This window comes from Anopheles stephensi, chromosome 2 (assembly GCF_013141755.1).
Source record: "Anopheles stephensi strain Indian chromosome 2, UCI_ANSTEP_V1.0, whole genome shotgun sequence".
In the NCBI taxonomy this organism is placed as follows: domain Eukaryota; kingdom Metazoa; phylum Arthropoda; class Insecta; order Diptera; family Culicidae; genus Anopheles; species Anopheles stephensi.
In genome coordinates, this window is record NC_050202.1 from 87,853,490 (window position 1) to 87,880,349 (window position 26,860).

General features: G+C 46.1%; 5 protein-coding genes and 2 non-coding genes across 9 annotated transcripts in view; 4 read left to right on the forward strand and 3 right to left on the reverse strand.

The window, feature by feature from the left end:
* Positions 1-303: 303 nt before the first annotated feature.
* Trnas-gcu lies at positions 304-385 on the reverse strand. Its single transcript has one exon. It is a non-coding gene; the product is annotated as a tRNA-Ser (tRNA).
* Positions 386-681: 296 nt separating this feature from the next.
* Positions 682-763, reverse strand: Trnas-gcu. The gene has a single exon. It is a non-coding gene; the product is annotated as a tRNA-Ser (tRNA).
* Positions 764-901: 138 nt separating this feature from the next.
* LOC118505073 (dynein regulatory complex subunit 5) lies at positions 902-3,684 on the forward strand. Its single transcript, XM_036040358.1, has 3 exons — positions 902-3,014; positions 3,090-3,225; positions 3,298-3,684. Exons 1-3 carry the CDS (start codon positions 2,126-2,128, stop codon positions 3,572-3,574), a joined length of 1,302 nt encoding a protein of 433 aa, XP_035896251.1. The 5' UTR covers positions 902-2,125; the 3' UTR covers positions 3,575-3,684.
* Positions 3,685-4,121: 437 nt separating this feature from the next.
* On the forward strand, positions 4,122-7,543 carry LOC118505066 (dnaJ homolog subfamily C member 3). The gene is made up of 3 exons (XM_036040348.1): positions 4,122-4,571; positions 4,801-4,911; positions 5,525-7,543. The coding sequence occupies exons 1-3, from the start codon at positions 4,478-4,480 to the stop codon at positions 6,805-6,807; spliced, it is 1,488 nt and encodes a 495-aa protein (XP_035896241.1). The 5' UTR covers positions 4,122-4,477; the 3' UTR covers positions 6,808-7,543.
* Positions 7,544-7,556: 13 nt separating this feature from the next.
* Positions 7,557-8,613, reverse strand: LOC118505093. Its single transcript, XM_036040392.1, has 3 exons — positions 8,317-8,613; positions 8,086-8,253; positions 7,557-8,015 (listed from the first exon to the last, which is right to left on the reverse strand). Exons 1-3 carry the CDS (start codon positions 8,471-8,473, stop codon positions 7,669-7,671), a joined length of 672 nt encoding a protein of 223 aa, XP_035896285.1. The 5' UTR covers positions 8,474-8,613; the 3' UTR covers positions 7,557-7,668.
* A 416-nt stretch (positions 8,614-9,029) lies between these two features.
* LOC118505100 (60S ribosomal protein L35a) lies at positions 9,030-10,304 on the forward strand. Its single transcript, XM_036040403.1, has 3 exons — positions 9,030-9,154; positions 9,541-10,082; positions 10,197-10,304. The coding sequence occupies exons 2-3, from the start codon at positions 9,552-9,554 to the stop codon at positions 10,218-10,220; spliced, it is 555 nt and encodes a 184-aa protein (XP_035896296.1). The 5' UTR covers positions 9,030-9,154; positions 9,541-9,551; the 3' UTR covers positions 10,221-10,304.
* Positions 10,305-18,052: 7,748 nt separating this feature from the next.
* LOC118505041 overlaps positions 18,053-26,860 on the forward strand; it is a 58,954-nt gene continuing 50,146 nt past the window's right edge. For all 3 annotated transcript variants that reach the window (XR_004905383.1, XM_036040291.1, XM_036040292.1), the window contains exon 1: positions 18,053-19,972. The gene's annotated coding sequence lies outside the window, so the exon portion shown is untranslated. The remainder of the gene's footprint in view (positions 19,973-26,860) is intronic.

Genomic DNA, 26,860 nt, shown 5'->3' on the forward strand with positions numbered 1-26,860 from the left:
CAGAGAAAGAGAGAATGAATATATATGAGAATATAAATACCAAAAAATATTATATAACAAGAAATAAATATATATATATACATATATTAAAATATGTGATTATACCACGAAAAGCCCCTGTCTCTCTTTCTACCCTGCGACAAGGGAGGAATGTCGTTGCCATCTTTGTTCTTTTTTCATTGATCTAGCAGAAGGTTAATATTAGTTTTGGGGACTTGAATGGTTACTACTATACCCCGGACAATGGACTGGAAAACAAAATGGAGCATACTCACGGCGTTTAAATAATAAATTACAGCCGGCCGACGAGGATGGGATTCGAACCCACGCGTGCAGAGCACATTGGATTAGCAGTCCAACGCCTTAACCTCTCGGCCACCTCGTCATGTGTGGGCCGGGGCAACCCGTTTCAAATTACAAACATGTATTTTTTTATTCTTTTAATTAATACACTTGTCCAATGCGCATCGTTTTCCTAATGTTTCTCCCCTAAAACAGATGACTTCTTTTATTATTTAAACGTCACATTTACTTACCCAAAACTACATCTAAATATGGCTTTTTTTTATTTATTTTACTATAAAGTAAACAACTTGTTGAAAACACTACCAAAAAAGGGCAAAACAGAACGACCTGAAGGAATATCACGACATGACGGCAACACAAAAAGAATTTCCTTCCCGACGAGGATGGGATTCGAACCCACGCGTGCAGAGCACATTGGATTAGCAGTCCAACGCCTTAACCTCTCGGCCACCTCGTCTGATGGCTGAAGGTCACGCTACGTCCCAATATTACCTTAGCACGCTGATTGCCACTGCTAACGCGCTTCACTGCCGCCTCTGTGAAAATCATTTTCTCTTTCCACTATTTATTTTTACCAAATTTAAAGAAAATCCATTAAAACGATCCATCAACATACACTCGCTCGCAAAGACCTTGAGCATTTCCTTTCGCTTAAGCAATGATTTATTTCGGAAAGTTGATAATGTGTGATGAAATGGGTGATGTGGACGCGTGGAAAATTGGATGTGTACCCTTGCCCTTTCCGCTTGTGCCCTACATATGCTGCTCTCTGCCAAGGTCCGTGCCAGCGTGCGGGGTTTTCCGTGCCAAAAAGAAAGCAAAAATATAACACAGATTAACTGGTTTCTTTCTGTGGCGGAGTCGGTGCGTACGAATAAAAACCACAGATGTGTGCACCAACGCCGGGACCGTCCGCCAGCGTTAATCGCGCTCGGGTTGATCGTTTACCCGGTGGACGTCATAATTTTCAAGAGGATTTCCGCCGCAACGTCGATGGCCGCCAGGCAATAACAAAAAACGGCATAATACGGCCAGCGTATTTAATTTTAGCAAAATTGCACGCGACCCGTACCCTGTCGTTTTGGGATGTGATGAGGAATGGATTGGGGCCCGATGACACCCCGCTCGATGCTCCACATGTGATAGAGACATGATGAGATGATCGTCGGTCAGCTCTATTGTCAAAACACAGTACAGGGAAAGTTGCATCCTACGAGTGCTCCGATTGGAGTCGCCAACTAGATGAAGAAGAAAAACCCCCCATCAAATCCCCATCGAGTCGTAAAACCTTGCCTCGCCCGCGACATGGACGATCAACAACATCACCAACCGAGACGCGACCAGACAGCTGGCGTTAGCTTGTCTACCGTCGTCGTCGTCGTCTTCCCGAACGTTGTTACCCCGAAAGTTTGAAAAGGAAAAGAACGGAAAATCGTTATGTGTGTGTTTTTCCCCAAACGCTTCAGAGTTTTCTTCACCACCCCAACCCCACAGTTGAAAGCATCGGAATATTGCGAGGAAAACCCGACACAGCGTGCGGATAGCAGCAGTTGTTGTAGCAGTGCCACAACAACCGGACGTCGTGGAACGCCGCGCAATTCTCCCAAGTGCAACAAGTGGGTGGTGCTGCATATTCGGCTAGTTTGCAACCGGAAGGCGGATATCGATCAAACTCCGCGCGTCGTGTACACACGCAGTCTGTTGCTCCGGTGGCGCAGAGTTGTTTAGTGCGTTGGAACGCTTCTTCCGAGAAAGGACTATCTCAAAAGCGAAGTAGAGCTATTGTGTTTCCCAAGAACTGAGTGTGATTGTGCCTGCAATGAAGTATCCCAACACACTGGACCTCAACACGTACCGGGCGTACATGTGCGCTCGGCATCTAAATCGGGACAAGAACCGCTTGCTGGATGCCATCAACCTCGACTGGGACCTGAACGTACCGGAACCGCTCAAGATTCTCTGCCTGAAGTCGATAGCCGACAATTGGATGACTGTCCCGTACTTCCGGGAGCTTCCACTGTGCGAAGACCGCCAGTACCTGCTCGACTTGCTCGATCTGAACTTCCCGCTGGAGAATCTGTGTTCCCGGGTGCGCAGCGATGCGTTCTGGAAGCGAGCATTTCACCACCGTTGGCGTAACTTCGTGCCGATCGAGGTGGGCACAAAACCATGGATACGGATCTACCTCGAGCAGCATCTGTCCGAGATGGTGGAGCATCTGAAACCGAACGATTACGATCAGGAAGGGATCAAGAAGATAGTCGACCTGTGCTCCCCGTTCGTGCGCGAGTTGCGCGTCGAACGGCTGCAGCCTTCCCTGTCGGACAACAGTGACCACGTACCGCTGGATGTGGTGCTGGCCAACTTGCGTCGGCTACAGCGCATCAGCCTGACGTACGATGTGAAGGATGTGGGACACAACTTCTTTCTCGGTTGTGCCACCATTACCGAGATGGATGTGAAGCTGATGACGCAAGGTCTCGAGCGGTGCAACGAGTTGACGGAGTTCCGGCTGCACAGCAGCAAACTTGAACCGACCATGATGAAGCGCATCAGTGCGGCACTTGGCAAGGGTTGTCCGAACTTGCGCACGATCGCGTTTCCACACTGCCGCTGTGGGGACATCGGGTTGCGCGCGTTCTGTGAGCCCATCCATCCGAAGTCGTTCCCCAACGTGCGGGAGGTTATACTGACCAACAACTTTCTGTGTAAGTGATGGCGGTTGGGTGGTTCCTTCGAGGTGCTATGATTACTGATATATCCTATTTGTTTTACGTCTGAAGCTCCTGAGAGCGTCCAAGAGCTTACCTGGCGGCTGCGACATCGTCAAATCGAAAAGCTAGACCTGAGACTCAACCCTATCCTTACCGAAGGGGCCGCATACATCATGACGAGCGTGTACTACATGCCCTTGCAGGAGTAAGCACCTGAGAGTGGACGAATTGCTTTACACACAGTGCATTGCATCCTTTTTGTTTCTCGTTGCTTTAGACTCAATCTTAGCTGCTGTTCGATCGACGAGCAGATCGAGGAGTATCTGCTGATGCTGATTCGTTTCAATTACACAATCAAACGGTTCGACATCTCCTCCAACCGTCTGTCGCCGGCCATGGGCGAACGGTTGCTGCAGCGTGTCTACGAAAATAAAACGCTCCAGCAGTTCGATTTGCGCAACACGGACATCTCGTACGATGTGCGGGCCATCATCGATGAGGTGATCTTGGAGAACCGTGATCCGCACAGCTTGCACAAGTGGCAGGCTCGGTAAGCGGGCGCCGCTATCTAGGGATATAAGACATGAAACTATCAGCATTAATGACCATTAATTAAATTAATCGAACAGATGAATGGATAAATAAAAATTGTTGTTATTAACAGAATTTCAAATGTTTGAAGGGCTGACTATCCCAAAAATGGATTAGTGGTAGCTTAAAGAGCTACAAAACAGCATATGAGATCCGGAATAGAAGAACAAAGATAAGCTCTCCTTACATGTTTTTTAAGTTTTTAAAAATTAGAAATAGGTCAACAAAGGTACGATTAGAAGTAATAATAGTAAATTTATCGTAAAATTCAAACGATTTTATTACAAATAACGTTCAATATGTGTGAAAGGCTTACAAACTTCAACCCTTAATAACTATTTTAATAGCTCATAAATCGCTTCCAAATTTTAGATAGTCACTATTTCACTAGCATATTTTTATATCAAATTAGTATTGCAATAATCGATTCTATAAAGTGTCATTATGTTACTCGTTCAAGCTACCCACTGTGCGTCAACCTTTTCGACCAATCAGCGTTCAACACACACATTGCTAGCTGTCACTGACGAGTGCAGATTGTCAACACGTAAATTTTGATCGCAGCAAAAAGCTAAAACAACGAATTGGTTCGGAAACAATACAGTTTGTACACCGTTCGCTCGCCCAGCTGAGTTACACGATACCGTGCAGTAGTAATTGAAGGTGCGATGCAAAACACTAAAGCACATTGGCCAGCCTAAAAGTGAACATATAAAATAGTGCTCTTCTACTGCTGCATCGCTAAAGCCAAACTTTTCCCCACTGCGAACGCAATCCGTACGGGACTTTCCGGTTGCGGAGGCTGTGGCAAGCACCGAGCGTGAAAAGACACGGGGTAAAGACGGAGCAAACACGGGTTCGGCGAGATGTTGTTAAATATTCACGACTCGTCACAGCTGGCCGATAGCCGGCGGCTGGGAACCGTGCTGTTATTCCTATTAATAGAACTGTTCTTCGAGGGTAAGTGTTGGGGTGTATTTTTTTCTTCTCTCCTGTGGGTCACGTTCCCACGCAACACACTTCTGACGTGTCCAATATACTGCAGCAAAACAAACCTGCCCAGTCCCTCTCACCATCTTGGTGGGTTCAAGGCACTGGTGGGTTTGCGAAACTGTTAATGCAATTAACATTAAGTCCTTCTAAGTGAGCCTCTAATGAACCCGGCTAAAATTGTGTCCTTCTTTTGCAGGTGCTGAAACTGCCTCACAAGCCGAAATCGATCGGCATCTAGAAATTGGGCGAGACTTCCTGGCCCGAGGTCAGCTATCGGATGCGTTAACGCACTACCATGCAGCTGTTGGTAAGTGGTCATCCGTTCCGTCAGTCCGTTCGTGCATTGGCTGCTTTGATGTCACGTTCATGGTCAAGCATAAGTATTTGCTTTGTTTAACAAAGCAGGCGAGCATAGTGATTGTTTACTTTACAAAACGCACGTTTGGCGTCAGCTGATTGTTGTGTGTGTGTGTATGTGGAATGCAAGCTCTACCGTGAGTTTTAATGGTCTGTCCATTTGAAATTACGTTTAATAACATTTTACGCCTATTTTTAAGTGCCACTTGTTCAAATGATGATTTTAAACCAGATTACCTTCGCTTGTGTAGTGCGTTTCGAGATTTTGATTATTTGCACAACTGGAAATTGTACTCACAACCACACACACACACACACACACGCAGCTCAGCTTGATAATACTTATCACTATCAGTATCACAGACACGTACCGCCTCATATTTTGTATTTGCACTGTCTGTTCGAAGTGACGTGTCCCTTTGATTCGCTTTTGGAGCATCCGCCGATAATGGCCATCGGTTTACGATGATGATGATAGGCAGCAGCCATGCACATCGAGCGTCGTACACACAACGCGTCCACCCGTTATTAACGGCCGTTTTCTCCACACTTTCCCTTTCCAGAGGGTGACCCGAGCAACTATCTTACCTACTTTAAGCGCGGCACAGTTTACTTCGCCCTCGGGAAGGCCAAATTTGCCATCAGCGACTTTACGCGCGTGCTGGAGCTGAAGCCCGACTTTACCGCGGCCCGGGCACAGCGTGGTTCCGTGTACCTGAAGATGGGCGACTTCGAGAACGCCGAGCTGGATCTGATGGTGGTGCTGCGCATGGATCCGCACAACGAGGAAGCGAACGTGCACTTCAGTCGCATTGGACCGGCCCGCGACCAGTGGGTGCTGTGCGTGGACTTGATGGAACGGGGCGATTTTAATACGGCGATCGCGCTGCTCACACAGCTGCTCGAGGTGTGTCCCTGGTCGGTACCGATCCGCGAGTCCCGGGCCCAGATGTACCTGCGCATCGGTGACCGGATGGCAGCGGTCAGCGATTTCCGCTCGGTGAACCGATTGTCGCACGACAGCACGGAAGGCTACTACAAGCTGTCGCGCATCCTGTACGATATCGGTGATTCCGGCGCGGCACTGAAAGAGATCCGCGAGTGTTTGAAGCTCGATCCCGAGCACAAAGATTGCTTCCCGTTCTACAAGAAAATCAAGAAGGTGGACAAAGTGTACGTGGACGCGCAGCGGGCACAGGAAGAGCAGCGGTACGCGGATTGCATCGCCGGGGGCGAAAAACTAGTCAAGCTGGAACCGGACGTTCCGATGATAGTGTACAACGGTAAGCAGCTGCTGTGCAGCTGTCTGGTGAAGGAGGAAGAGTTTACGGACGCGGTTGTCCGGTGCCGGGAAGCGCTCGACATCTATCCCGATCCGGAGGTAATGTGCGATCGAGCCGAGGCACTGATAGGCGCGGAAATGTACGACGAAGCCATCGCCCAGTACCGTGAGGCGCTCGAAATTCACGACAATCTGCAGCGGGCCAAGGATGGCATCGAGCATGCGCAGCGCGTTCAGAAGCAAGCCGAACGGCGGGATTACTACAAAATTCTCAACGTCAAGCGTACCGCCACGAAGCAGGAAATCGTGAAGGCGTACCGAAAGGCGGCACAAAAGTGGCACCCGGACAATTTCCAGGGCGACCAGAAGAAGATGGCGGAGAAGAAGTTTATCGATGTGGCGGCGGCAAAGGAGGTGCTGACCGATCCGGAAAAGCGACGACAGTTCGACGCCGGCCAGGATCCGCTCGATCCGGAGGCGGGCCGGAACGGGTTCGGTGGAGGTAATCCGTTCCATCACTTCCATCACGGGTCTCCCTTCCAGTTTAAGTTCCACTTTACGTAATGTGGGTGCGGCCAGCGCATGTTCTTACCTTCCCTCGGTTCCTTTCGTTAGATCTAAAATCAATGCGACAGCATTCACGCATTAAGCATCATTCTTCGCTCTAGGGAATCAGCGTGCAAGTGCTCAGATACACTAGACACACACACACATAAGTACCGTCGTGGGGGGGCAGAGTTGCGGGTCGGAACCGACCGCGTTGAAGGTGCCAGCTTTAATTTATTTTTCTGATCCGATAGATTAGAGGGAGATTTTTCTTTTGGCGGCAATTGAGTTCCCACGTTTGATAAACGTTTAATTTTAACCAATACCTCTTTATCAACTCTCCACACACTACTTCCCGTACACAGCCAGATCGTCCCACGTGCGTGGAAGAAAGCAACCTTAAACCGAACCATTCGCGGGCCGAAAGCGGAAGAATGGACATTTTGTCATGGAGTGTTACTATGGCAATCGGGGTTTCTTTTTAAGCGAAAGCTCTCAATTAGCGTGTGTAGCGCGTGTGGATTGCCAGCAATTCCCAGCAAATAGTAGAAAGGGCGGCAGAAGCGAAGTTCTAGCAAATCGGCGCCGTCGATAGACTGATGAAACGTGTTGGATGAATGAATGAAGAGATCGAACGCGGAATAAATAACAGCTTGTTAACGTGTTTTTTGTACATATTAATACGATGCGCTTTGGTCACAACAATCTAAAAAGCTACAAACAATAAAGAAAAACCTCTTAGTGATATTAGTAAGAAATGGAGTGAGTTTGTGTTGGTTCTCGTTGCCGCTCTGACAAGATTCAAATGTATTTTGCTCATGCGAGCAGTCTGTAGTAAACCATACCATATTACTTCTAACTTAAGCAACCAAAATGACATTAACCTAGTGAACTAAAGCAATCTCCCTGGGCCTGAGCTGGCAAACTTGTTTCCGCTTGCGGTTGCTGAAAATCTTTCAACGCGTTCAGTACGGCCAACCGAGCGGCCAGCTGTTGACTTTTTGGGATGGAATTAAGGATGTCTACCAAGCTGAGCGCAAAATAGTAATTGCCCTCTTTGCTAACGTCCGGGGCTGGCGTTTGTGGTGGTGCTGGAGGTGGTGCTTTTTTCTCCCTCTCGGGTGACGTCGTCGAAGCGCAGGCCCATTCGAATTGTTCTTCCTTCGGCTGTGGCGCCGCCAGCGATGTTCTCGCAGGCTGTGGCCTTTCAACTCGGATCGGATCATCTGAAGCGAAACATAACATACCATGATAAGTGTGGATACTCTCCAATGGCAAACCGTGCAACAAAATTACCTTCATCGTCGTCTTCTCGATAGTTTGGTGAACCACCGTTTACCGGTGACATGCTTTCCGAAAGGAAGCTTAACCGCGCAAAATGCTTCCACTTTGAGGCGCGTGGCGAACGAAGCTCACGGCGATACTGGCCGCGTAAACTGTGCCACCGTTTCTTGAGGATTGTTACTGCAATTGGAAGAGAATAGTTAGGGCATTGCATACGACCGATACCTACCGGTAGCTTCTTACCATCAGTTTCTAAAAGATTGCTGATTTCTTTCCATACTGTCTTTTCCGCGGTCTTATTTTTGTACAGCGAATCATGTTTGTTCCACACGGGAGGCTGCCGCTTGATGAGTTCTATCAATTTCGTTTCCGAGTACGTTGGTGTATCACTCTCATCCATGATGAGAAAAACTTAATTTTTGCGCGGAAAAACTTTATCCAAAATTGCACCAAGCGGCACCAGTACAAACAGAACGCGAGCGCAAACGTAAACAAAGCGCAGTGATAAGGTGTACACAGCTGAGGTGTGCCACCACATGCAAACGACAACTTTTTTTCGATTTCGCCTCATCGAACCAGCGAAATGTTTCAGGTTTAGTGCCGTATTCGCTTCATTTAAGTTTGCTTGCATTTTCGATCGTTCCGGAAAAGTTTACTTAGTATTTCCCATCGCACTACTAATGTTTTATGTCTCTTTCTTATTTTTAGTCGTCAATACACTATGTAGAAGGATTTTTCATTATCTCGTTTGTTTTGTTTGTTCGTCGGTTTTTTACTACGAGCCACTGCATAGACTGAAGAATAAAGAGAAAGTTTGTTTTTGAATGGTTTTTGTATGACACATTGTTTGAAAAACACCACAGAAATCACACAAAATAATTATTTATCCAAAAATTGCACACTGCTAATGCGATGCTACACATTTCTAAGAATTCAACCACGTCGTATAGCTATTCCTCCCTTTGCTGACAGTTGAAAGCGGAAGCAGTTCGAACGTCATATGACAGCAGCTTTCAACCACTGATCTTGTCTCTCTCTTTTTCCGGCATCGTGTATGCTAGCTGGACACATTTTGTTTGAGGTAGATACCAAAATCCGTGTAAATATCTATGAAAATCGTCGTATTTGGTGGCAAATTGTGCAGAATCGATCGTTCATGATGCGCGGCTTGTGGTGCGTCGTGTTTGAGGTTGTGATGACCACGAAAAGCCATAGAAACACAGTGTACAATGTGGATTGTTGACAATCGAAATGTGCCGGAGTGAGAAGCGTTTGTCGTGTTTCGTGCACCGAACATCGAATTCTGGAATGGCCACAGAAACGACACTGATGGTGGATGAATGAATATCATCAGCTTGTGCGATATGATACGACCGATTTTCATGGATATTTATCTTTTTTGTACAATTCCCCGAAAGCCCGAACGGCACTGATAACTTTTTTCGTCTGTTCTCGATTTCGTTGTAGCCTTACTGAACATGGCTGATACTGCCACCGCCGCCGCTAAGAAGCCGGCCAAGAAGGTCGCCCCAAAGAAGGCCGCAGCGAAGGCTGAGGCGGGAGCGAAGGCTGACGCCGCAAAGGCCGCCCCGAAGGGAGACCGCAAATCCCGTCAAACCCCGGAAGCTATCCGCGCTCGTGTCAAGCGCGCCAAGGAACAGCGTACCCCGAAACCTTCCCTGCCGCGCCCGAAGAAGAGCTACGGACGGCTGTGGGCCAAGGCTGTGTTTACCGGTTACAAGCGTGGACAGCGCAACCAGCACGAGGGTCATGCGCTGCTGAAGATCGAAGGTTGCCGCAACCGCAAGAACGTCCTGTTCTACGTTGGCAAGCGGTGCGTGTATGTGTACCGTGGCAAGACCAAGCGTAACCATCCGGGTAGCAACAAGAAGTCTACCATCCGCGCCATCTGGGGCAAGATTACCCGTTCGCACGGTAACAGCGGCAGTGTTCGCGCACGGTTCCGCACCAACCTGCCCGGACACGCCATGGGCCATTGCATTAGAATTGTAAGTATTGTTTTTTGCCACCGCCAACCGGGGCATAAGGGAACCACCTACCGCGTCTGTACTATTTCTCCCTTTTTGGTACTTAATTCGGCTGTACTTTCTCTTTTTTTACAGATGCTTTACCCGTCGCGTATCTAAGCGCAGTGAGTCGTGTGTACATTTAATAATGGAATCCCCCACAATAAAAGAGCGTGTGACGAAGTGAACCTCCCTGGAAGGATACGTGTGTAGTGTGTGTTTCCTCTTTTTGTTTTTCAGAGTTGAAACGTGTAAGTGAGAAAGCTATGAAAATTGGTTGAAAATTGGCAGTGTCGGGTACTGGAGAACAATATACCTCATAGTGAAGATTTCGTCGTTCTTAACTACTATACCATCCAGTAATGGCAATGCTAGTTGGTGATTTTCAGAAGCCTTGTTTGCCTGTCGATGGCTCTCAACTCATATGAAGATCAGTTGGTAAAGAGAAAAATCTGTTTTTGGTTTAAAAAACAAAATTATAAAACGCTGGTTCATAGGTAGCCACATCATACCAGTGCGATCCGATTCCTGAGACGTTAGTAATCACTGTCTCATTTGGCCAGACTCTACATCGTGTCCCATCCGGATGTCTCCGGAATGTATTTAAACCAAGAAGTAGAAGAAGAACGGTAAAGAGCTTGGGTCTCAACAATACTACTAATAGTCTTCAGCCTCTTGGACGGCCTAAGAGGACTTTACGGGCTGGGTCGTCCGGTGTCATTCTCATGACGTGACCAGCCCACCGGAGCCTGGCGAGTCTAATGCGCTGCACGATAGTGAGATCATCGTACAGCTCCTAGAGCTCGTCATTGTAGCCGCTCCTCCATTGTCCTTCCACACATACGGGGCCAAAAATCCTTCTGAAAGGTTGGGATAAAATATTGGCACGACTTCAACAGAAGACCAACATAATAAAGCGGTTTTAGCGCCATTTCTTCTCTATCTCTAAAACAACCTCGTGTCATATGGGCCTGCCATCAGATCACCTAAAATACTACTTCACCTCAGATACTGTGTTACCCATGTTATATATCGTTGGTATCAAATCTACAGAGTTTTTAGAAGCTAACCGGCACATGTACAGGAATTACTTATTCCGAGAGGAATACCGATTTTTTTGCCCAATGTTTCACGGAAAAAAAGGATATGAAAGGTTGGTCCTTACTTATTTATTGTGCTCCTTTCCTGAAGCTTTGTTGGTCAAATTACTCTTTTCTTCTTCTTGGAAGTCCAATAAACGTTCCGCAGCTGCTCCGCTAACATTCCATGGCAGCAAAGAATTATGCGGGATAGTCCAGTGGCTAGAAGAATTATGCGGGATGGGGCGGTCCGGTGGCCGAGGCGACAGCGGCGCCGGTCTTCACACGGCAGGGCCCGGGATTCAAATTCCATCCAGAACGCCTCCCCGTACGCTGATTACTTTGCTACGGGTAAAATCTAGTCCAAGAAAGCCAGAAATGGCAGGCCGAGACCTCTCGAGGTTGTTGTGCCAAGGAAGAAGAAGTCCAGTGGCTGAAACAGTACCGGCGCCTATAGACTGGCGGTAGGACCGGATATTGAATTCCATCCGGACCTTAGTGAAAGAACTCCGAAATGGTGGCAGACCAGGATAGGAGCATTAAAAAAGAGTCTACAGTTTAAGCTCAGGGCTTCCTGAGACCGCTTACTTGTGAAGCCGCTCTGTCTCATAGTTAGTGATCTGGTCTTTATACTTATTTGGCAGGACAGTTCTTGTTTGTCTTTGGCTGCCTAAACATGCAATCAATTTTTAATTACTGTTCTTAATCAGATAATCAATTTGGACATTTGCAGATTGCTTAAGAAATACAACCTGGCCATGCTTACCTGCTTACCACACACTCAACAAGCCATCTGGCGTAACCTTTTAAAACAATATTCAATATTTAACTGAACCAGTTATTTGCTCCCGAAACCCTTACCTCTCCCATTCATCCCTCTGCCCTTGTTGTTGGCGTCAAAGTGAGCGGGAAAAAGTATCAGTTATCACCGTTCGCACCTTCTCCGTCCGTCGGTGTTCAACGGTCAGTTTTGAAAGGCATACTAATCCATCAAAAACTAATTAGGAAATTGGATTCTACACCGGCGCGCGTCTCACACCGATGAGACAACACGCTTTCCAGCAAGTTTGTTCGTCCTTGCGACAAGGACGAGACTGACCCGCTCGCTCGTTTGGTGAGAAAGCTGAAGACAATTTTTGGTCAGCAGACGATGTCGGCTAGCTGGCGAGAATGGAAGTATTAAAAATGGTTTAAAGCCCAATCGGATGGCAGTTACGACACGATTGGACCAGTGAAAGGTGCACATTTGCATGTTCTTACGTAATGGAAGGGACCAATTTCAATTTATCGTGTATCGAGTGGCGTTGGTCGATCAGAGGACAATAACGCTAACATCCAACATTCCCGTGGGGAGGGATGGTCGATTAAATAGAAGCCGCCCAGAACCACTCTGCCGGTCCTCGTGCCATCTAGTTATGATTATAAAATTAATTGCACGCGATTCCCCGTCTAAGTTCTGCCTTATGCTCCGTCTGGCTGTCTGTCTGTCGACCGACCCGGGCTTCATCTTTCTCTGTCGCGCGTGTGCCTCAGTTGACACTTGGTGGCGAGTCCGCCGGCTTGAAATCTTCCGTCCATCGACTTTTGCGTTCTGGATCGCTGATGGAAATTAATTAATTGGAAATTGATACGATTGGCGATTGGCAGGCCGCTGATGTTTCGATATCTGATTTCAAACGGAGCACCCTGAGGACAGGGTGCGGGGTTGGATATTCTGGGGGAGCTTTTTTGTGTGCTTTTCGATTTACTTACAAACCAAAATGGACTTCTTCTAATGCTCGTTGGAGTGAAGAAAATGTGGAACTAAGATGGTTCCATAGTACGCCACGTGGCAAAATCTGAAGTCAATTTCGGAAGGCAACATCATTACTTTAAAGCCACATTTTTGATGCGGACATGGAATAGTTTAAATGGACTGTTACTAGCGATTTATCAAGCGATAGCGATAGGTTCCAGGGTTCCACCCAACTCTTCCTCGCGACTTCTATCAAGCCTTATACATACAGAGAGGGATTGACTGCGATATCAGTTGATTTGGAGCAGCTGCGGCCTTATGAGCCGAAGAACTAGGATTGGAAATTTGATGGTGCTATCAGCACTATCCCTGGATGAAGGAGTTCAAAACTCAGATATTCTAGCATGGGGACTAGGTCCCGATCACCCGATGGTCTAGTATGACAATGAGCTGATGAAGAAACCCAAGGACCTATAGACCTTTGGGGCGGTCCGGTGGCCGAGGCGATAGCGGCGCCAGACTTCACACGCAAGACCGGGGTTAAAATCTCATCCGGACCGTTTCTCCGTAAATGAGGACTGAATATTCAACTACGCGTGGTATCATTAAGTCGTCTATTTAGCCAGAAATATGGCAGGCATGACATAAGAGATCATTAGGTCAAGGAAAAAAAGAAGAAGAAGAAGAAGCATATTCCTCTTTCTGAAGAGAGTATTCCAAAGATCAGATCAACAAAGGACCTTTATGACGTGACGTGAAGTATCTGTCCTCTGCTGCCCACAAGACCGAGCCTGCAGTTATCCCGAACAGATTCAGATGGGAGGCACGAACCTGTTTAGATGAAATCCCCAGCAGGAACCTATGAATCATTGCTTTACCATCTACTCCACGTGGACACCGGATGAAGTGAATACCGGAACCGTTACGAAATAGTTTAGTTAAATGTGAAATTCATGCGTAGTGCTTATTATCACCTGCGTTGGCGATCAATCTCCCTGCAAAAGTTTTGTGTTAATTATCCCAAGAAAAAAAGCTTCTTTTTTTAGCAAGACGTGAAATTGAAGGTAAATTCGTGCTCGTGCCACTCGCGCATCCTTCATTAGCCCAATCTACTGGGCGCAGATGAAAACTACTAGCTATAATTAAAAATTCCAGCCCAAAGTTGCCGGTGAAAACTAGCGTCCGGTGCAAAAAAAAACCCGCCCAAAAATGCTTCCAACTGCGTGCTAACTTGCTTGCTAATTGTATCGGCTAACAATCCGCGTCTCATCTTCGAACTTGGAAGCGAGCCCTTAAGGAAAATGTTCGCATGATCGCACACACGACCACACAAGATCAAGATTTAAGCGTGCCAGAGTCAAAAAGCGCCTCAAAAAAGCATATGTGCAACGCGAGTTACAATTATCCTTTCAAACTGTCTCCTGCAGAGATGGTTAGGCGGATGGCCCGTGCAAATTGATTTCTGCACATGAAATGTACGCCCGTGGGTACGAGTAAGCGCTCAGACTTTGGTTGAAAGCAAACAAAGTGTTTTACCATCTCGTGAGTGGGTTTGAAGTATAATGTTCATGCAATGGCAACGAAATTACTCTCATTTGTACCTATCCATCAACGAAATGAAATCGCTAGCAAGGCACGCTCAGTCGTTGCATAACGCTGCACCGTTGAACAAGACCTTCCCACTGGTGGAAGCCTCCGAAGCTTAACCTTGGAAGAAAGTTGTCCACGCAAAGCGGCCGGCTACCACACCGAGACAAAACGAGATCATGCAAATGCATCATAATCAGAAACAATCTTCCAATTCCGTACACATTCTCGCCGCACGGAAGGGGGCCCCTTTGGAGACCGGGAGGAGGAAGACCCTCCAGCCAAGAAGATTGGATAAAAATAGCTCCATTTCGGGATCTCCATTTCCCGCTGACGGGTCGGCTACGACTTTTATTGCCCACATCCGTTTCACGCGTGTGTGAGGCTTTCTGCTCGTTGGGAGAAAGTTTGAATGTAAGAAATACTATATGAATCGGCGTGTACGTTTCTGTGGGTGAGGATTCTAAAAATAGGCAAAGCGGTCGTATATGGTCAACGGACGATGTTTGTGCATAAAATATAATCGTAGCTAATGAGATTGATCAGACGCGATCGGATGGGTCGTGTTGATTAACCACACGAAATATGATTGCCCGGGGTGTAATGTATTGTTTACGCGGGGAGAGGGTTCAGAACTTACACGTGTTTATGGATGAGGGTTGCTGTAAACAAATGGACTGAGCGATAATTAATTTGTGGAAAGCATTCTTCATTGGCTCTTTACCTTCAGGAGGTGTCTTGGTCAGCCATTTTTCGATAACTAGACGTGAGGTAGACGTAGCTGGTTTTGAGTCATAGATCCGGATTTTTAAAAAACGTAACATTTACTCTTCATTAAATAATATGATGTCCTTTATCAACTATTGAAAAACAGTTATTTTTTTATGGTGAGTTCCAATCCACCAATGAATTGCGGCACCACCACACAAACTCTCGGACGTAAAGATGGTGTGCTGTTTGTTAGCAGAAGAAAGGCCGCTTGTTTACACTCCAAGCAACAAGTGTTCACGGTTTATTGGATAAACTTATTATACACACCGCCACTGGAATGTTAGTGCGACGTCTCTGTGCAAAAAAACCCCTCTCCTTCTTCATTGCCAACAGGAGCCAACCAAAAAAAGGAACGACAACACAAAATTTTGTTTTTATAAAAGAATGTGACGACTGTGACTGAGTGACCTTAATTGATTTGTCCACAGTTTGTGGCGATGATCAAACTTTTTTCAGTGTCAGTTTGTCCAGAGTGATTGGAATTGTTTCCTAATTACTTACATAATTTTTCTATCAAATTGTGTGTTGCTGTGAGGTCACTTCGTCTTCGGTCAACGGTAATTTAAGAAAGCTAAACAAACAAATGGCCAATGATACGATGATACGCCGATCATGCCATTAGCTGCACGAGAAAGCAATAATCTTGGCGAATGTTTAGCTTATTCGTTGCAAACAGTAAGCTTGCATTTTCTTACTAATTGCTCCGGTGCGGTAAGCAGTAATGGTTTTAATTCCTGGCCCGGAGACTGTCCGTACCACGTGAGGCAGGAGCAAACACACCCATCATCAACGGTTCGTTTCAAGCCAAGTTTGACAACGGATGATCTGATGGGATGGACGCGTGATGAAGCCATGCAAATGGATGATGGCATCGAAAAACAAAATCCCAAAGTTTCACAAACAGGTGACTCCGACATCAATCGCAAGCGACAGAAACGCGGAACAGAATGGCGCGGATATGGCGGTTAGAAGTCAAGATGGCAGCACGTGCGACAGCATCCATTGCAAGAGGTCATAAATCATCAACTCAGCTTGCTCATTAGTAACTGCACAGCTTTGCGAGACAAACAATCGTATCAACAATCGGATGACGACGTGATTGTTCCGTGATGCCCTCCAAATGAGTCCTCCAAACCCCACTGAAACTAATGATGTCCATCTCGCCAAAATGCTCACCATGATATATTGCTCCAGAGGTACAAACATTTCCGGAAACAGTGGGAAAACCGAAAAATTGTGTTCAACCGCGCGATCGATGCACGATCGGTGTGCAGTAATAAATTGTGCATCCATTATCGTCGGTATGGGAGTGAATCTGGAATTTTGCAAAACCACCACAGGCAACTACTGGCTAGAATGAAATACGCACACAGAACGCTCATGTAGCACAATTAGCCTGGCTCCTGAGGTTAACGAGCGTGGCTTATGCACCTTGTGGCCTGCATCGGATCGGACCAGTGTGTGACCCGGTCGCGAGTGTGGCAGTAGGCAACGGTCGCGAGAGTCGGATGGGGGTTGTTCGTAGAGCGAGCATAAAGAAAAACTATTTTGGAACATAATTTAACAAGAGAATGAACACCACAAAATCTTGCCGAATTGATTCAAATATTAATAATTTAATAAGTACTTAATTAACTATCAACTTAAGAAAAAATGTTACCTATCATCACTTCAAATGAATCGTCGCTCTTTTGAGAGTTATGCTTCAATGCGAGAGAGCGAGCATAACAAATCCACCAACAGAGAGCGAGAGCCTTGCATTGCGTGCGTGGGCCCGCTAGAGCAGTGCAGATCAACCTGTGGAATTCCAGCGGCAAGTTTCTCCCACCCAAACGGCACTGTACAGTGCGAAGCGAAAAATTTCACGCCAAACGTTTTAAAATTCCACAGCTTATTGGCTTTCCGATAAATTTCTAGCTGTGACTGTAAGCGTAATCTATGACTTAAAGAAAAACACCAGTCGCATAGGAACGAAGATGGGACTATATTGGTCATTTAAAGTCCCAGTGCTCACATACACCTCTGAGACATCCACTCAGTCGTTATCTGAAGTACTTATCTTACCCACGTTCATAAGGAAAATCCTCTGATCCTCTTTTGAGTTTTGGCCAAATTTTTTTGAGAAGGACAACGGAAAAGCCACTTTTTTTTTGTTGAGCTACACGCAAATCGCACTATTTTACAGCGAATCAGACACTGGTGGGTTGTTTATGGCATGAGAATCAGACCGACCGATCGATCCCTTAAAGATTTTTTAGGTCATCCGCATGGAACGGCAAGGTGTGGTTGGATGGCGAGGATGCGTTCACCAAAATGGTCGGAATATTAGATAGGCAGACGACGGTACTAAACGGGAAAGCGGTTTTGATGGGCATTGAATCCCGGTCCTGCCGTGTGAAGTTCTGATATTAGAAGGCTATTTCCCTTGCACAGAAACTTATTTATCTTATTGATGGTCCATACTCTGGGAACAAGATCACTTCAAGCTATTGTTTCTAAGAGTCTTTACTAGACTATAACTAGTATTTCTATTTGTAATACACATGGTTCGAGATAATAGCAATCTACGGTTTACTGTCGTTATCTAAAATCACTCTCTTGTTTGAAACATGTGGACGCATTGCAACGAAACAGCTGTGACGCACTGTACAAGAGCGTACCGTCGCTCTCTCGCTCTCCGGCAAGAATTACACATTCCGTGTTTTCTCTCTCCCGCCGAGTTTCCACTTTCCATCGAACCCAGCCGTAACGAACGGGGCCGCCACAGACCACACGTTGGGAGGGTTTGCATTGGAAGTTTGAATCGTAAGCTCATCCGACGTGGACGCGACGGTTAGTGCGCTCCGCGGTATTACACGCGAAAGACAGAAAAATCACAACCACAACGCAACGCATCATTCAGCTGCACCGTGTCGGGGCAGATGCAGAGAGACACACACACACACGCTGGTTAGAGCATTTTCCATCCCACCAACGCAACACCGTACCGAAAAGAACAAACGCAGGTTTTGGCGTGAATAGTCGTTTAAATCTCCCGTGTGTGTCAAGTGATGTGAACGATCACTCTGTCGCGAGTAAGTGAGTGAGTGTTGGTGATACGATTGTGAGGAAAAACGGCTGCACACAGAATCGACCCCCCCATTCGGCGGGTTTTTCTTGCGGTGGATTCGATCGAAGGGAAACTTTTCGCCCTCAGGTTGAAAAGTCATCCCAGGTGTGGTGCCCGTTGTGTTGCGTTGATCGGGTCACACACCAATACTACCGCCAAGCGATCGTTCGGAAGCTCGCTGTGGAAAACAACGAAAGAGGAGCAAAACGGGTGGATAGCACAATAACGAGAGAGGAGGAAGAAGAAAAGAAAAACAAACGCCCAACAAAGCGAAAGAAAAAGCTCCCCCGTGATCATTCTGACGGAACGGGCTGCCCGTGTTTTGAGTGTATGTGTTTGTGTGTGTGTGGGTAAGCAAAGGTGTGTACGATTGAGCTGTCAGTGGTAAAGAGAACAACCCAAGACGACTCAAGCAAAGTGAAGCCAACGCACAATCTTGGCGTCGTGCAAGAATCGAAAGGAAAAGAAAGGAACGGAAGTGTTTGTCGCTTGACTTACCGCTCCAGGGCTGCAGTCAGCTCTTCGTGTTGCGTCGTTGCGATCGTTGGTGCAGGTGTATCAGCACAAAAACACACACAAACGTGCGCGCGCGCCTGTTCAACGCAGTCGCGCACTAACACACTTGCACATCAGCACCCGTACGCAACAGTTGCCTCCGGAGGAACGCGGCAGGAATTTAAAGTACTCGGACCAGCGCGGTGGGCTAGATTGACCGCGTACCAGAAGATCCCAGAACCCAGAACCGGAAGTCGAAGGTGCGCAAAGCCGGAACCGAAATCAAACCACACATACCTGTCGTGTGTGATGGTGCAGCCACTGCTACACTCAACTGTGTTTTCGTAGCTGGACTTCGTGTTGATCCTACTGAAGGCGCTGGCTTACCTTTGCGTTTTTCATCTCCCCAGGCCCCGCTTTACGCATCCTCCTGCCCTGCATCTTCCCTCACATCGCACGCGTTAGTGCACACAAGTTTTGGTTTACACACAGTGCACACTGCACACACGTACCCTTCCGAAATCTCCAAGGAACGGGTAAAAAAACCAGCATTTCGATAACAATTTTGAATTTTCTTCGCGCATCTGTCGAAGAACCAATTTCAAGATTGGTACACATTTTAAAAACGCACCCTACACCGCGAAACTCGGTTCCACTTTCTCGTTCTTTTTCGTTGGAAGTTCGTTTCCCATCAAGAAAAAGGGCCTCTTTTGTGAGTGTGAGTGACAGAGAGAGAGAGATAGGCAAACACCAAAACAAAAACAACCTGCACCGCACACACCGGCTGGTTCGTGTTGTGTGACAGTTCTAGAAGTGACAAGTGAAGAAAACGCCAGACGAAAGTAGGCTGTGCTGTGTAGCATACGCTTTCCGTGAGCAAAAGGTGTTGAATTTGTGATTGGAAAAGTGAAAGAAAAAAAGGACACAGTTCTGCAACGATCGGGTATGATCTACGGTGCGGCGTGTTGTTTTGTGATGCTCCAACAAGTGAAGTGGTGTTGAAAGAAGTTCCAGAATCATAACGACCGATCATCACCCCCAACAAACTAACAGCAGCAGCAGAGGCAGTAGCAGTAATTACAACAGAACCCTAAAGGTAAGACTCCTAAACGTTAATGTGTTTTAAGGAAGGAAAGCAGAGGCTCGCTTGAAATGCTTTTTGAGGGTGTCAAAAGGAAGCCGCGTTGCATTGAGGACAGTCGGCACCAACATAATTAACTATCTCCTGTGAGAAGTCTACAAAGGGAAAGAGCATTTTATAAGCAAAGGAAAGCAGGAAAACAGAAACCAAAGATAAAACCACAAACTGACACACACAGACATGCAGACGGACCGTTCCGGTTCGGTTCGTTTGTGAGTCACTGCAGTGTAGGGGGACGCGTCAATCTACATATTTCCAGGCAAAAAGGGACCGATGCCGGTGTATTGCTTTGGAGGAGTAAAATATTTTGAGGTACGCTTCCCATATCAGGAAGCTCACTTGTTTTAGCTTCTTAATCATATGAGGGTTTTCGTTTATTATGTTTCCTTGCTGCTTCCGGAAACAGTCTGATGGTGTAGTAAACAATTTAAGGTGCCTCTCTGGTTGGCAATTAGCATCATGCCACCTGCTAAAGAAAGCTTGCTTCGTTTTTTTTTTTGTAAGTTTTAATGGCTCACAATAAACGGTATGAAGCGGGTCCCTCCAGTTTATTTTTCTTACATTTCATCCTCAGTTTTATTTGTCCTTTAAGAGGATCTAAAGAACTTGAATGAGTCTGATAAGGCGACCTTCTTTTTTTTCTTTGGCACTGCAATCTTAGGAGGTCTTGTGGTCTGTTACATTACTGACTTTCTTGACTTTATTTACCTGGAAAGTCAGTCTCTAAGACCGTTTAAAGTCGTTTTTATTGGTGAAATTCTATATTACTATGAGAGAATAATCACCATTGCTTCGTAGGAGTTCATTTGTCATCATCTTGATTTGAAGAGCTTTTAACGACTTTGTTAGGTTTTTAAAGATATTTCATGTCACCAGAGCGGGCTGAGAATGAAACTCTCATTAAATCAGTTAGATCTCATTCGTTCATATAATGCACAACGCTTCATTCCAATGAAATATGTTCCAATCAATCGCTAAGCATCATATTGACGCTCCAGTAATAACAGACATGGTGCGTAACAACTGAATCACACACAGCTGCTAAACAAATCGATAAGAGCGATTACGCGATTTTCCAAAAGCAATGAATCGAATCATATTCATAAATGAAAATTCTCTCTCATTTGTCTTACCGAGCTGCTTCTCCGACTCGCGAGATTGTGGAGTGCCGTTTTACCATCTGGTCTAATTAATCAATTGACCTCGCCCGAGGTCGATCCCGCGTACCAAATCCAATCCAATCTAGGGCTTTTCTGACGTTCAATTGCTTTCCTCTCGCCGGATTCTCTACCTCCGCCGCGTCTCAATTATGAAAGGTATGGCCCACGGTTATTTCAGATGCGATTGCAAACCGTAGTAGTTCCCGCCATTTTTCTCGTTGCGATAAGGGTTGTTAGGGTTTTATTGCAAACGAAATGTGAAAAAGAGCAGACGAAATACCCCCACCCACACACACACGTACAGCTAGTGGTGGTAGTAAACATTCGCGAAATAGTAAACCTCTCGAGGGTCCACCCGATAGGTAGGCCACGTGCCCCGGCATAGAAAGATAGACAAAAAAAGAAACAGACTCACACAAAACAAAACACTTGCCCCAAAGTGTGTGGGGTGGGTGGTGTATCGGTTCACGACCACGCAGAGGATTTGGCGAGGGTTCGCACACAAAATCGCATATCGAATCGCGCGAACCATTTTCATCACATTCGCAAACCACCCTCCCGAACGCTACGCCCAGCCGCGGAAAAGGTGGAAGATAAATTAAGCTACCCCACCTTCCTTACCAATTGCCAGTTCGGAGTTGCCAAAGACTCCCCCACTCCTAATGCATCTTTCCGTTCGTTTCCCCCAGTCGATTGCCAAACTGCGGCAAATCCCCGGGCAGCAGATACTCTCCGGCGTGGCACGTTGCGGAAAGAAAATCTTCGCACCCAACACCACCCATTTATTGTTTTCCATTTGCAACTACGCGAGGGAAACGTTCGTTGCCGTAATTCACGTTTAATGGCTTTATTATTAATACAGCATTAGATACCTGGGCCCGGGGCGTAGGCGAAGTCCCACAGCCCACCCAGATGGTGAAAGATGTCGGTGCGTGTCTGATGCTGGAGCAGCACGCAAAGTTCAACGGCTTCCGATGCTGGGGCACGACCCATCAAGAGAGGATTAACCAAGTTTTGGTGTTGTTTTTTTACCCTCATCCATGTCCAGTGAAGATCCCACTGTTCAAATGCTATAAAACAAACGCTCACTTTACATACAAGTACAAAGTACTGGAGCACTTCGGATCCTAGTTGATGACGGATTGGAATTCCTTTTTTCTGCTCTCAATAAATAGGGAAAATCCGTGTTCGAGTGGCCATCCGTTCGTGGCGGTCGGGTAATTTATCCACGGAAAACACAGCACTGGCGAGAAAAGTCAAACGGCAATAAACGGACACGGGGCAAGTGCATCATCGAACTGAAGCCGTGGTCGTGGCGAAAGGGATCGTACAGAGTGCCGGGGAAAACGTGAACCCTTTCAAGTGGCTTTCCGGCTGAATGTTGGCTGCGGTTTCGATGTGGAACCGTAGTTCGTCATCACTTCACAGCATCGATTGACCTCACGACCCTCACGAGCACAGCGCGTCCCTGCTTTGCGATTAATGGATCCTCCCGTGGAGTGTTTTCCACCCGAACGGTCAGCCCTTTAAGAGTACCCCGTCCGAGCGTCCCGATGTTTTGAAGATATACGGTAGACAATAATGTACAGTTTTCCTTTCACTTTTCATCTGGTGCGGACGGAAGTGAGCGATGGACCGTGAACGCGAGGAGCTCTAGCCAGGCGATAGATACTTCGGGAAGCCATTTCAATGTCTGATTGGTGTGAAACTAATGTTTCAATGTTCGATAGGACATCAGGAGGAATAGTTTGTCGAAGAATTGCAAGTACTACAAAAATCCTGGTGAAAGGGAAAATGATTTTCCTCGCATAAATCCTACATCCGAGTAAATTGCATCACATGGAGATAAGTCCACCAAAAAAGAAAGACCATTTTCGTGTGGACTCTATCAATGTCCAGCCAGCGATCTAGTCGGTTGAGAGGTTATGGTACGTTGGCATTTCTCTCCTCCATTCTCAACCTTTCCCCCAACACTCCACTCACCCGCTTCGGTCGAGATCAATTCATCCCCATTCCATTCCACCCGGGACCAATGGTACGCCTAATTCCAACTGACCTATATGCACGGTTTGGCAAAGGGACACAAATGGGTTTGTCACACTAAATTATGTTGATTCAAAGCGCATTTTCCCGTCCCGTCGCGTACTTCCAAATCCGCAACCGGCGAACAAAAATTGTGGCATTTACATTTTTATTTTGACCGGGCGCATACCGTGTGGACGGTCGGGTCTGTCACTGTCGATGGAGACAACACCGATACTTGAGCGGAGGTGATTGCAAAAGCGAAACAAATTCGACCTAATGGGCAGTACATAGTCTCTCTATTGAGCGTGCAACAGTTTCCCCATTTTCGCTGTGTGGAAAGCTTTTCACAGGGATTTTTCACTACCGGGAAGCGTGTTTGGGTAAGTTTTAGTTTCTCGGCGTCATGTCCATTTGGGAAAACGAAATTGACTTCTCATTGCACGTGACGTCTGTATATTGTTGGAATTTTAATTTAATAATTTAAATAATACAACTTAACCGAACAGCAAATAAAACCTAACATCACTTTCAACGGAAGACCCTTTTTTCATGTTGGCTACCGAACCGTGAAGCATGGCGGATTCCTCTTCCGAAAGGATCAAACACATTCCCGCAGTCGAAACGGGGCCGGGAAATTCAAAACTACTACTCTTTTTGCAAACTCATTTTTCTGCAAGGAAGCCAATCTAGTTCCCGAAACATGTTGTGTGTGCTTGGAATGTCTCCACTACCATTACACCGAAAGGTACCTGTCTTACGAAGGAAAAATATAATTTAATGCAAAACATTAGTTTATGCTTCACACGCTGCTGCCGATGTCTTCGTTACATCGCAGCCCTACGCCCCGAAGGGCACCACTTTTACCTGTGAGCGAAAAACTTCAAACAAAATCCTAAAGGAAGAAACACTTCACCGAGGGTGGCGGGTTTGTGTCTTCCTTTGCCGGTCACGTTAGAAAGATTCTTCCCAAAAAAAGCTTTGGCCCGGGGACGCCCAGTTGTCGTCTTGGAATTTCGCTCAGCTTTTGCCTCGGCATTGCGAACTTCCAGCGAAGATCTCCCAACGTTTCCCGCGTCTTTGTTATTCAAGAATGTTATGTTATTTTTAAACCATCTTGCTGAACAACCGGCTCAAGAGGTGGTCAAAGTGATGTGTACCTCTCACGTGCGAATATTGGTTCGTGGAGTGATGTTGCTGTCCGCATTTCAGCTCCGCCTGGAGCGTGACGATGCGGCGCACATAATGGAAGAAGACATACAGTCAACCGGTTGAAACATAAAGCACGTGATGGGGACGGAAACATGGGAAATTTTACCGGAAAAGACGGAGCTTTTCAAAGACGTTGCAAGACGTCGACCAGACGTCAGCAGAATAAAGTGGGACGGAACTTTGCTTTGCATCCTACCTGCTGTGGAATTGGAATTCGATTAAAACTGTTTCACCTGCTACCTGTAACCTGATACTAGCAAGAGATGGCTTGTCGAAGGTCAGTGGTTGGAAAATTCCTTCGTAGCAAGAATCAAATGTTTCTATAGGAAGGCTTAGTACTAGCTTGTTATGTTTGTTGTTGCTGCGTACAAGAACTCAACTTCACTTCACAAGACATTCAAAAGACTTCTTAAGAAAAACAACATTGTAAGTAAAGTCAGCATATGGTTTGATTTCGGAATGCTTCCAAGTGTATAACAACGTTCTCAGATGATATCATAATAGCAGCAAATTATTTCTCACAGTCAATATAACAGCTTCGAGGAGGTACTTGATTAATTCTTCAATGTCTGTTAAATGGGAAACAGTGTGCTGCTGTTATGATATTATCTGATATCACCCTAATCAAGAGCCGAATAGCCTGAAGTGATTGATTCTGCTGTCCTATGGGGACCTACCGTATATTAAAAAATGTCTTGAGTATTCTGAAGTCATCTGGGATATCCTGTAATAAGGGTTTTTTGCCCAACTTTCTAAAATTTATCGAAAGATTTAAAGAAATGGCCTTGAATAGGTATTATTGAAAATTTCTTTATCAAGTTATCAACAGCTTAAACATTGCCATCCACGCAAGTCATTGTTTTCCGAACCCTGACCCAACCATGCAAAGGATGACTACACATAGCGTCATTCAATTTATGTCAACTCGACCTAAATCCGTGTGGAAGTCATAGGATTATTATGGGTGAAGATTTGATCCGTCCAAGGAAAAAGCTCAGTCTCAAAACAAAATAAAGGCAAAAAGGATACCTCTGCTCTTTATCTTAGGAATTATCGTACCGTGATGGTGTTTTGTTATTATTTGATTAAAGCCACATTTGTCGCCCCCAAGGATGGTGCCTCCCACATGCCATCATGCGATGGGAAAATAAAAAATGACGCCAAACATTAATTACATCTCTTTCTGCTGTTGGCGTCGAACTGAGGTGTTGTTCTTTTGAGGAGGAGTTTTTTCTTGTTGGTGCGGGTTTGCCTCGGTATCATTTTGGTTGATAGATGCTTCCGACGTGAGGATTAGGCGAGTGATGAATTCAAAATTAAATTACGAACCTAAAACACAAGCTCGGTCAGGCAACATCACATCACCTCTGGGCGCGGAAGGTTAGGGTTGTTAAACAAATTACGATAAGAACCTTTTCCAAGGGTCAAAATGGTTTTTGACGATATTTTTTGCTCGGGGTTTGTTGCGCGATTGAACTGGCAAATTCACATGAAAATGTTTTGCTTGCATCGGTGGTTGTGATTCATGTTCGGAACAGATTCCAGTGAGCGTTCGTTCGGATGAAACGTAAGAGCTTATTTCCCAATAATTACGCAATTATAATCAGCGTTTCTGTAGAAATACTCAACGCTGCTGAAGGGTTTTTTTAGCTCTTTTTAACCCATAGCTCAGTGACGTATTTCTCTGATACTGAAGGCACTAATGCTGGTAGGATTTATCCAAGAAGACGTTTCTTTGAATATTTACAAGCAAAAAGGCATTGTTTTCAAAATATTCAAGCAGAAAAGACCTCTGAGCAATATCCCCACATTCATTCATAAAAATCCGTTTCATTGAGATGTTACTACTCTAAGGCGAAAATTTTGGATCAACCACCACCAACTTCACCTCCTAAACCACCCCGTAGTGTGGTGAATATTGATTCAGAATTAAAATTATTTGCTTATCGTGCTGCCGCGGTTTCATAAACAAACATCACCACTAAAAGCTTCTCGTGGCTCGACTTCAGCTCCGTTCTCGTGCCCCATTAGCGTGCAATTTTCCACCGTCCTGTTCGCCATCGCCATGGCATGATTTGGTGTGAAAGAAAACCACCTACTCACCTACCAAACGGAAACCTTTGAAATCGAAAAAGACTTTCCCAAAAAACGCCATCGGTTATGGTTGAATGTTTCCTTCTCTCCCAGCTCTACAGCTGGTCGGGCTGGCGGGCCGACGCACATCTTATCCGAACTTTGCTTGCCGGAGTAATGTAGAAATTCACCGTTGCCTATCATTATCGAATTGCAAATTGCATGTGCGGAGTGTGTTTTTCGTGCAATTTGAGAATAATTAGTAAATGGAAAGAACTCACCGAACAGCTGGCACCACCCTCACCCCACAGCCACAGTGTAGTGCAGTAAATACGCTTTTACATCTACTTCCTTATGCGATATCGATTACGGGAAG

Excerpts from the sequence above, each read along its gene's own strand:
- LOC118505073 (XM_036040358.1), top strand. The coding sequence starts at position 2,126 with ATGAAGTATCCCAACACACTGGACCTCAACACGTACCGGGCGTACATG. Across the intron at positions 3,015-3,089 it reads ACTGACCAACAACTTTCTGT|CTCCTGAGAGCGTCCAAGAG; the intron begins GTAAGTGATGGC and ends TTACGTCTGAAG. Across the intron at positions 3,226-3,297 it reads TACTACATGCCCTTGCAGGA|ACTCAATCTTAGCTGCTGTT; the intron begins GTAAGCACCTGA and ends TCGTTGCTTTAG.
- LOC118505066 (XM_036040348.1), top strand. The coding sequence starts at position 4,478 with ATGTTGTTAAATATTCACGACTCGTCACAGCTGGCCGATAGCCGGCGG. Across the intron at positions 4,572-4,800 it reads AATAGAACTGTTCTTCGAGG|GTGCTGAAACTGCCTCACAA; the intron begins GTAAGTGTTGGG and ends CTTCTTTTGCAG. Across the intron at positions 4,912-5,524 it reads GCACTACCATGCAGCTGTTG|AGGGTGACCCGAGCAACTAT; the intron begins GTAAGTGGTCAT and ends TTCCCTTTCCAG.
- LOC118505093 (XM_036040392.1), bottom strand. The coding sequence starts at position 8,473 with ATGGATGAGAGTGATACACCAACGTACTCGGAAACGAAATTGATAGAA. Across the intron at positions 8,254-8,316 it reads CAATCTTTTAGAAACTGATG|TAACAATCCTCAAGAAACGG; the intron begins GTAAGAAGCTAC and ends TTCCAATTGCAG. Across the intron at positions 8,016-8,085 it reads TCGAGAAGACGACGATGAAG|ATGATCCGATCCGAGTTGAA; the intron begins GTAATTTTGTTG and ends GTTTCGCTTCAG.
- LOC118505100 (XM_036040403.1), top strand. The coding sequence starts at position 9,552 with ATGGCTGATACTGCCACCGCCGCCGCTAAGAAGCCGGCCAAGAAGGTC. Across the intron at positions 10,083-10,196 it reads TGGGCCATTGCATTAGAATT|ATGCTTTACCCGTCGCGTAT; the intron begins GTAAGTATTGTT and ends CTTTTTTTACAG.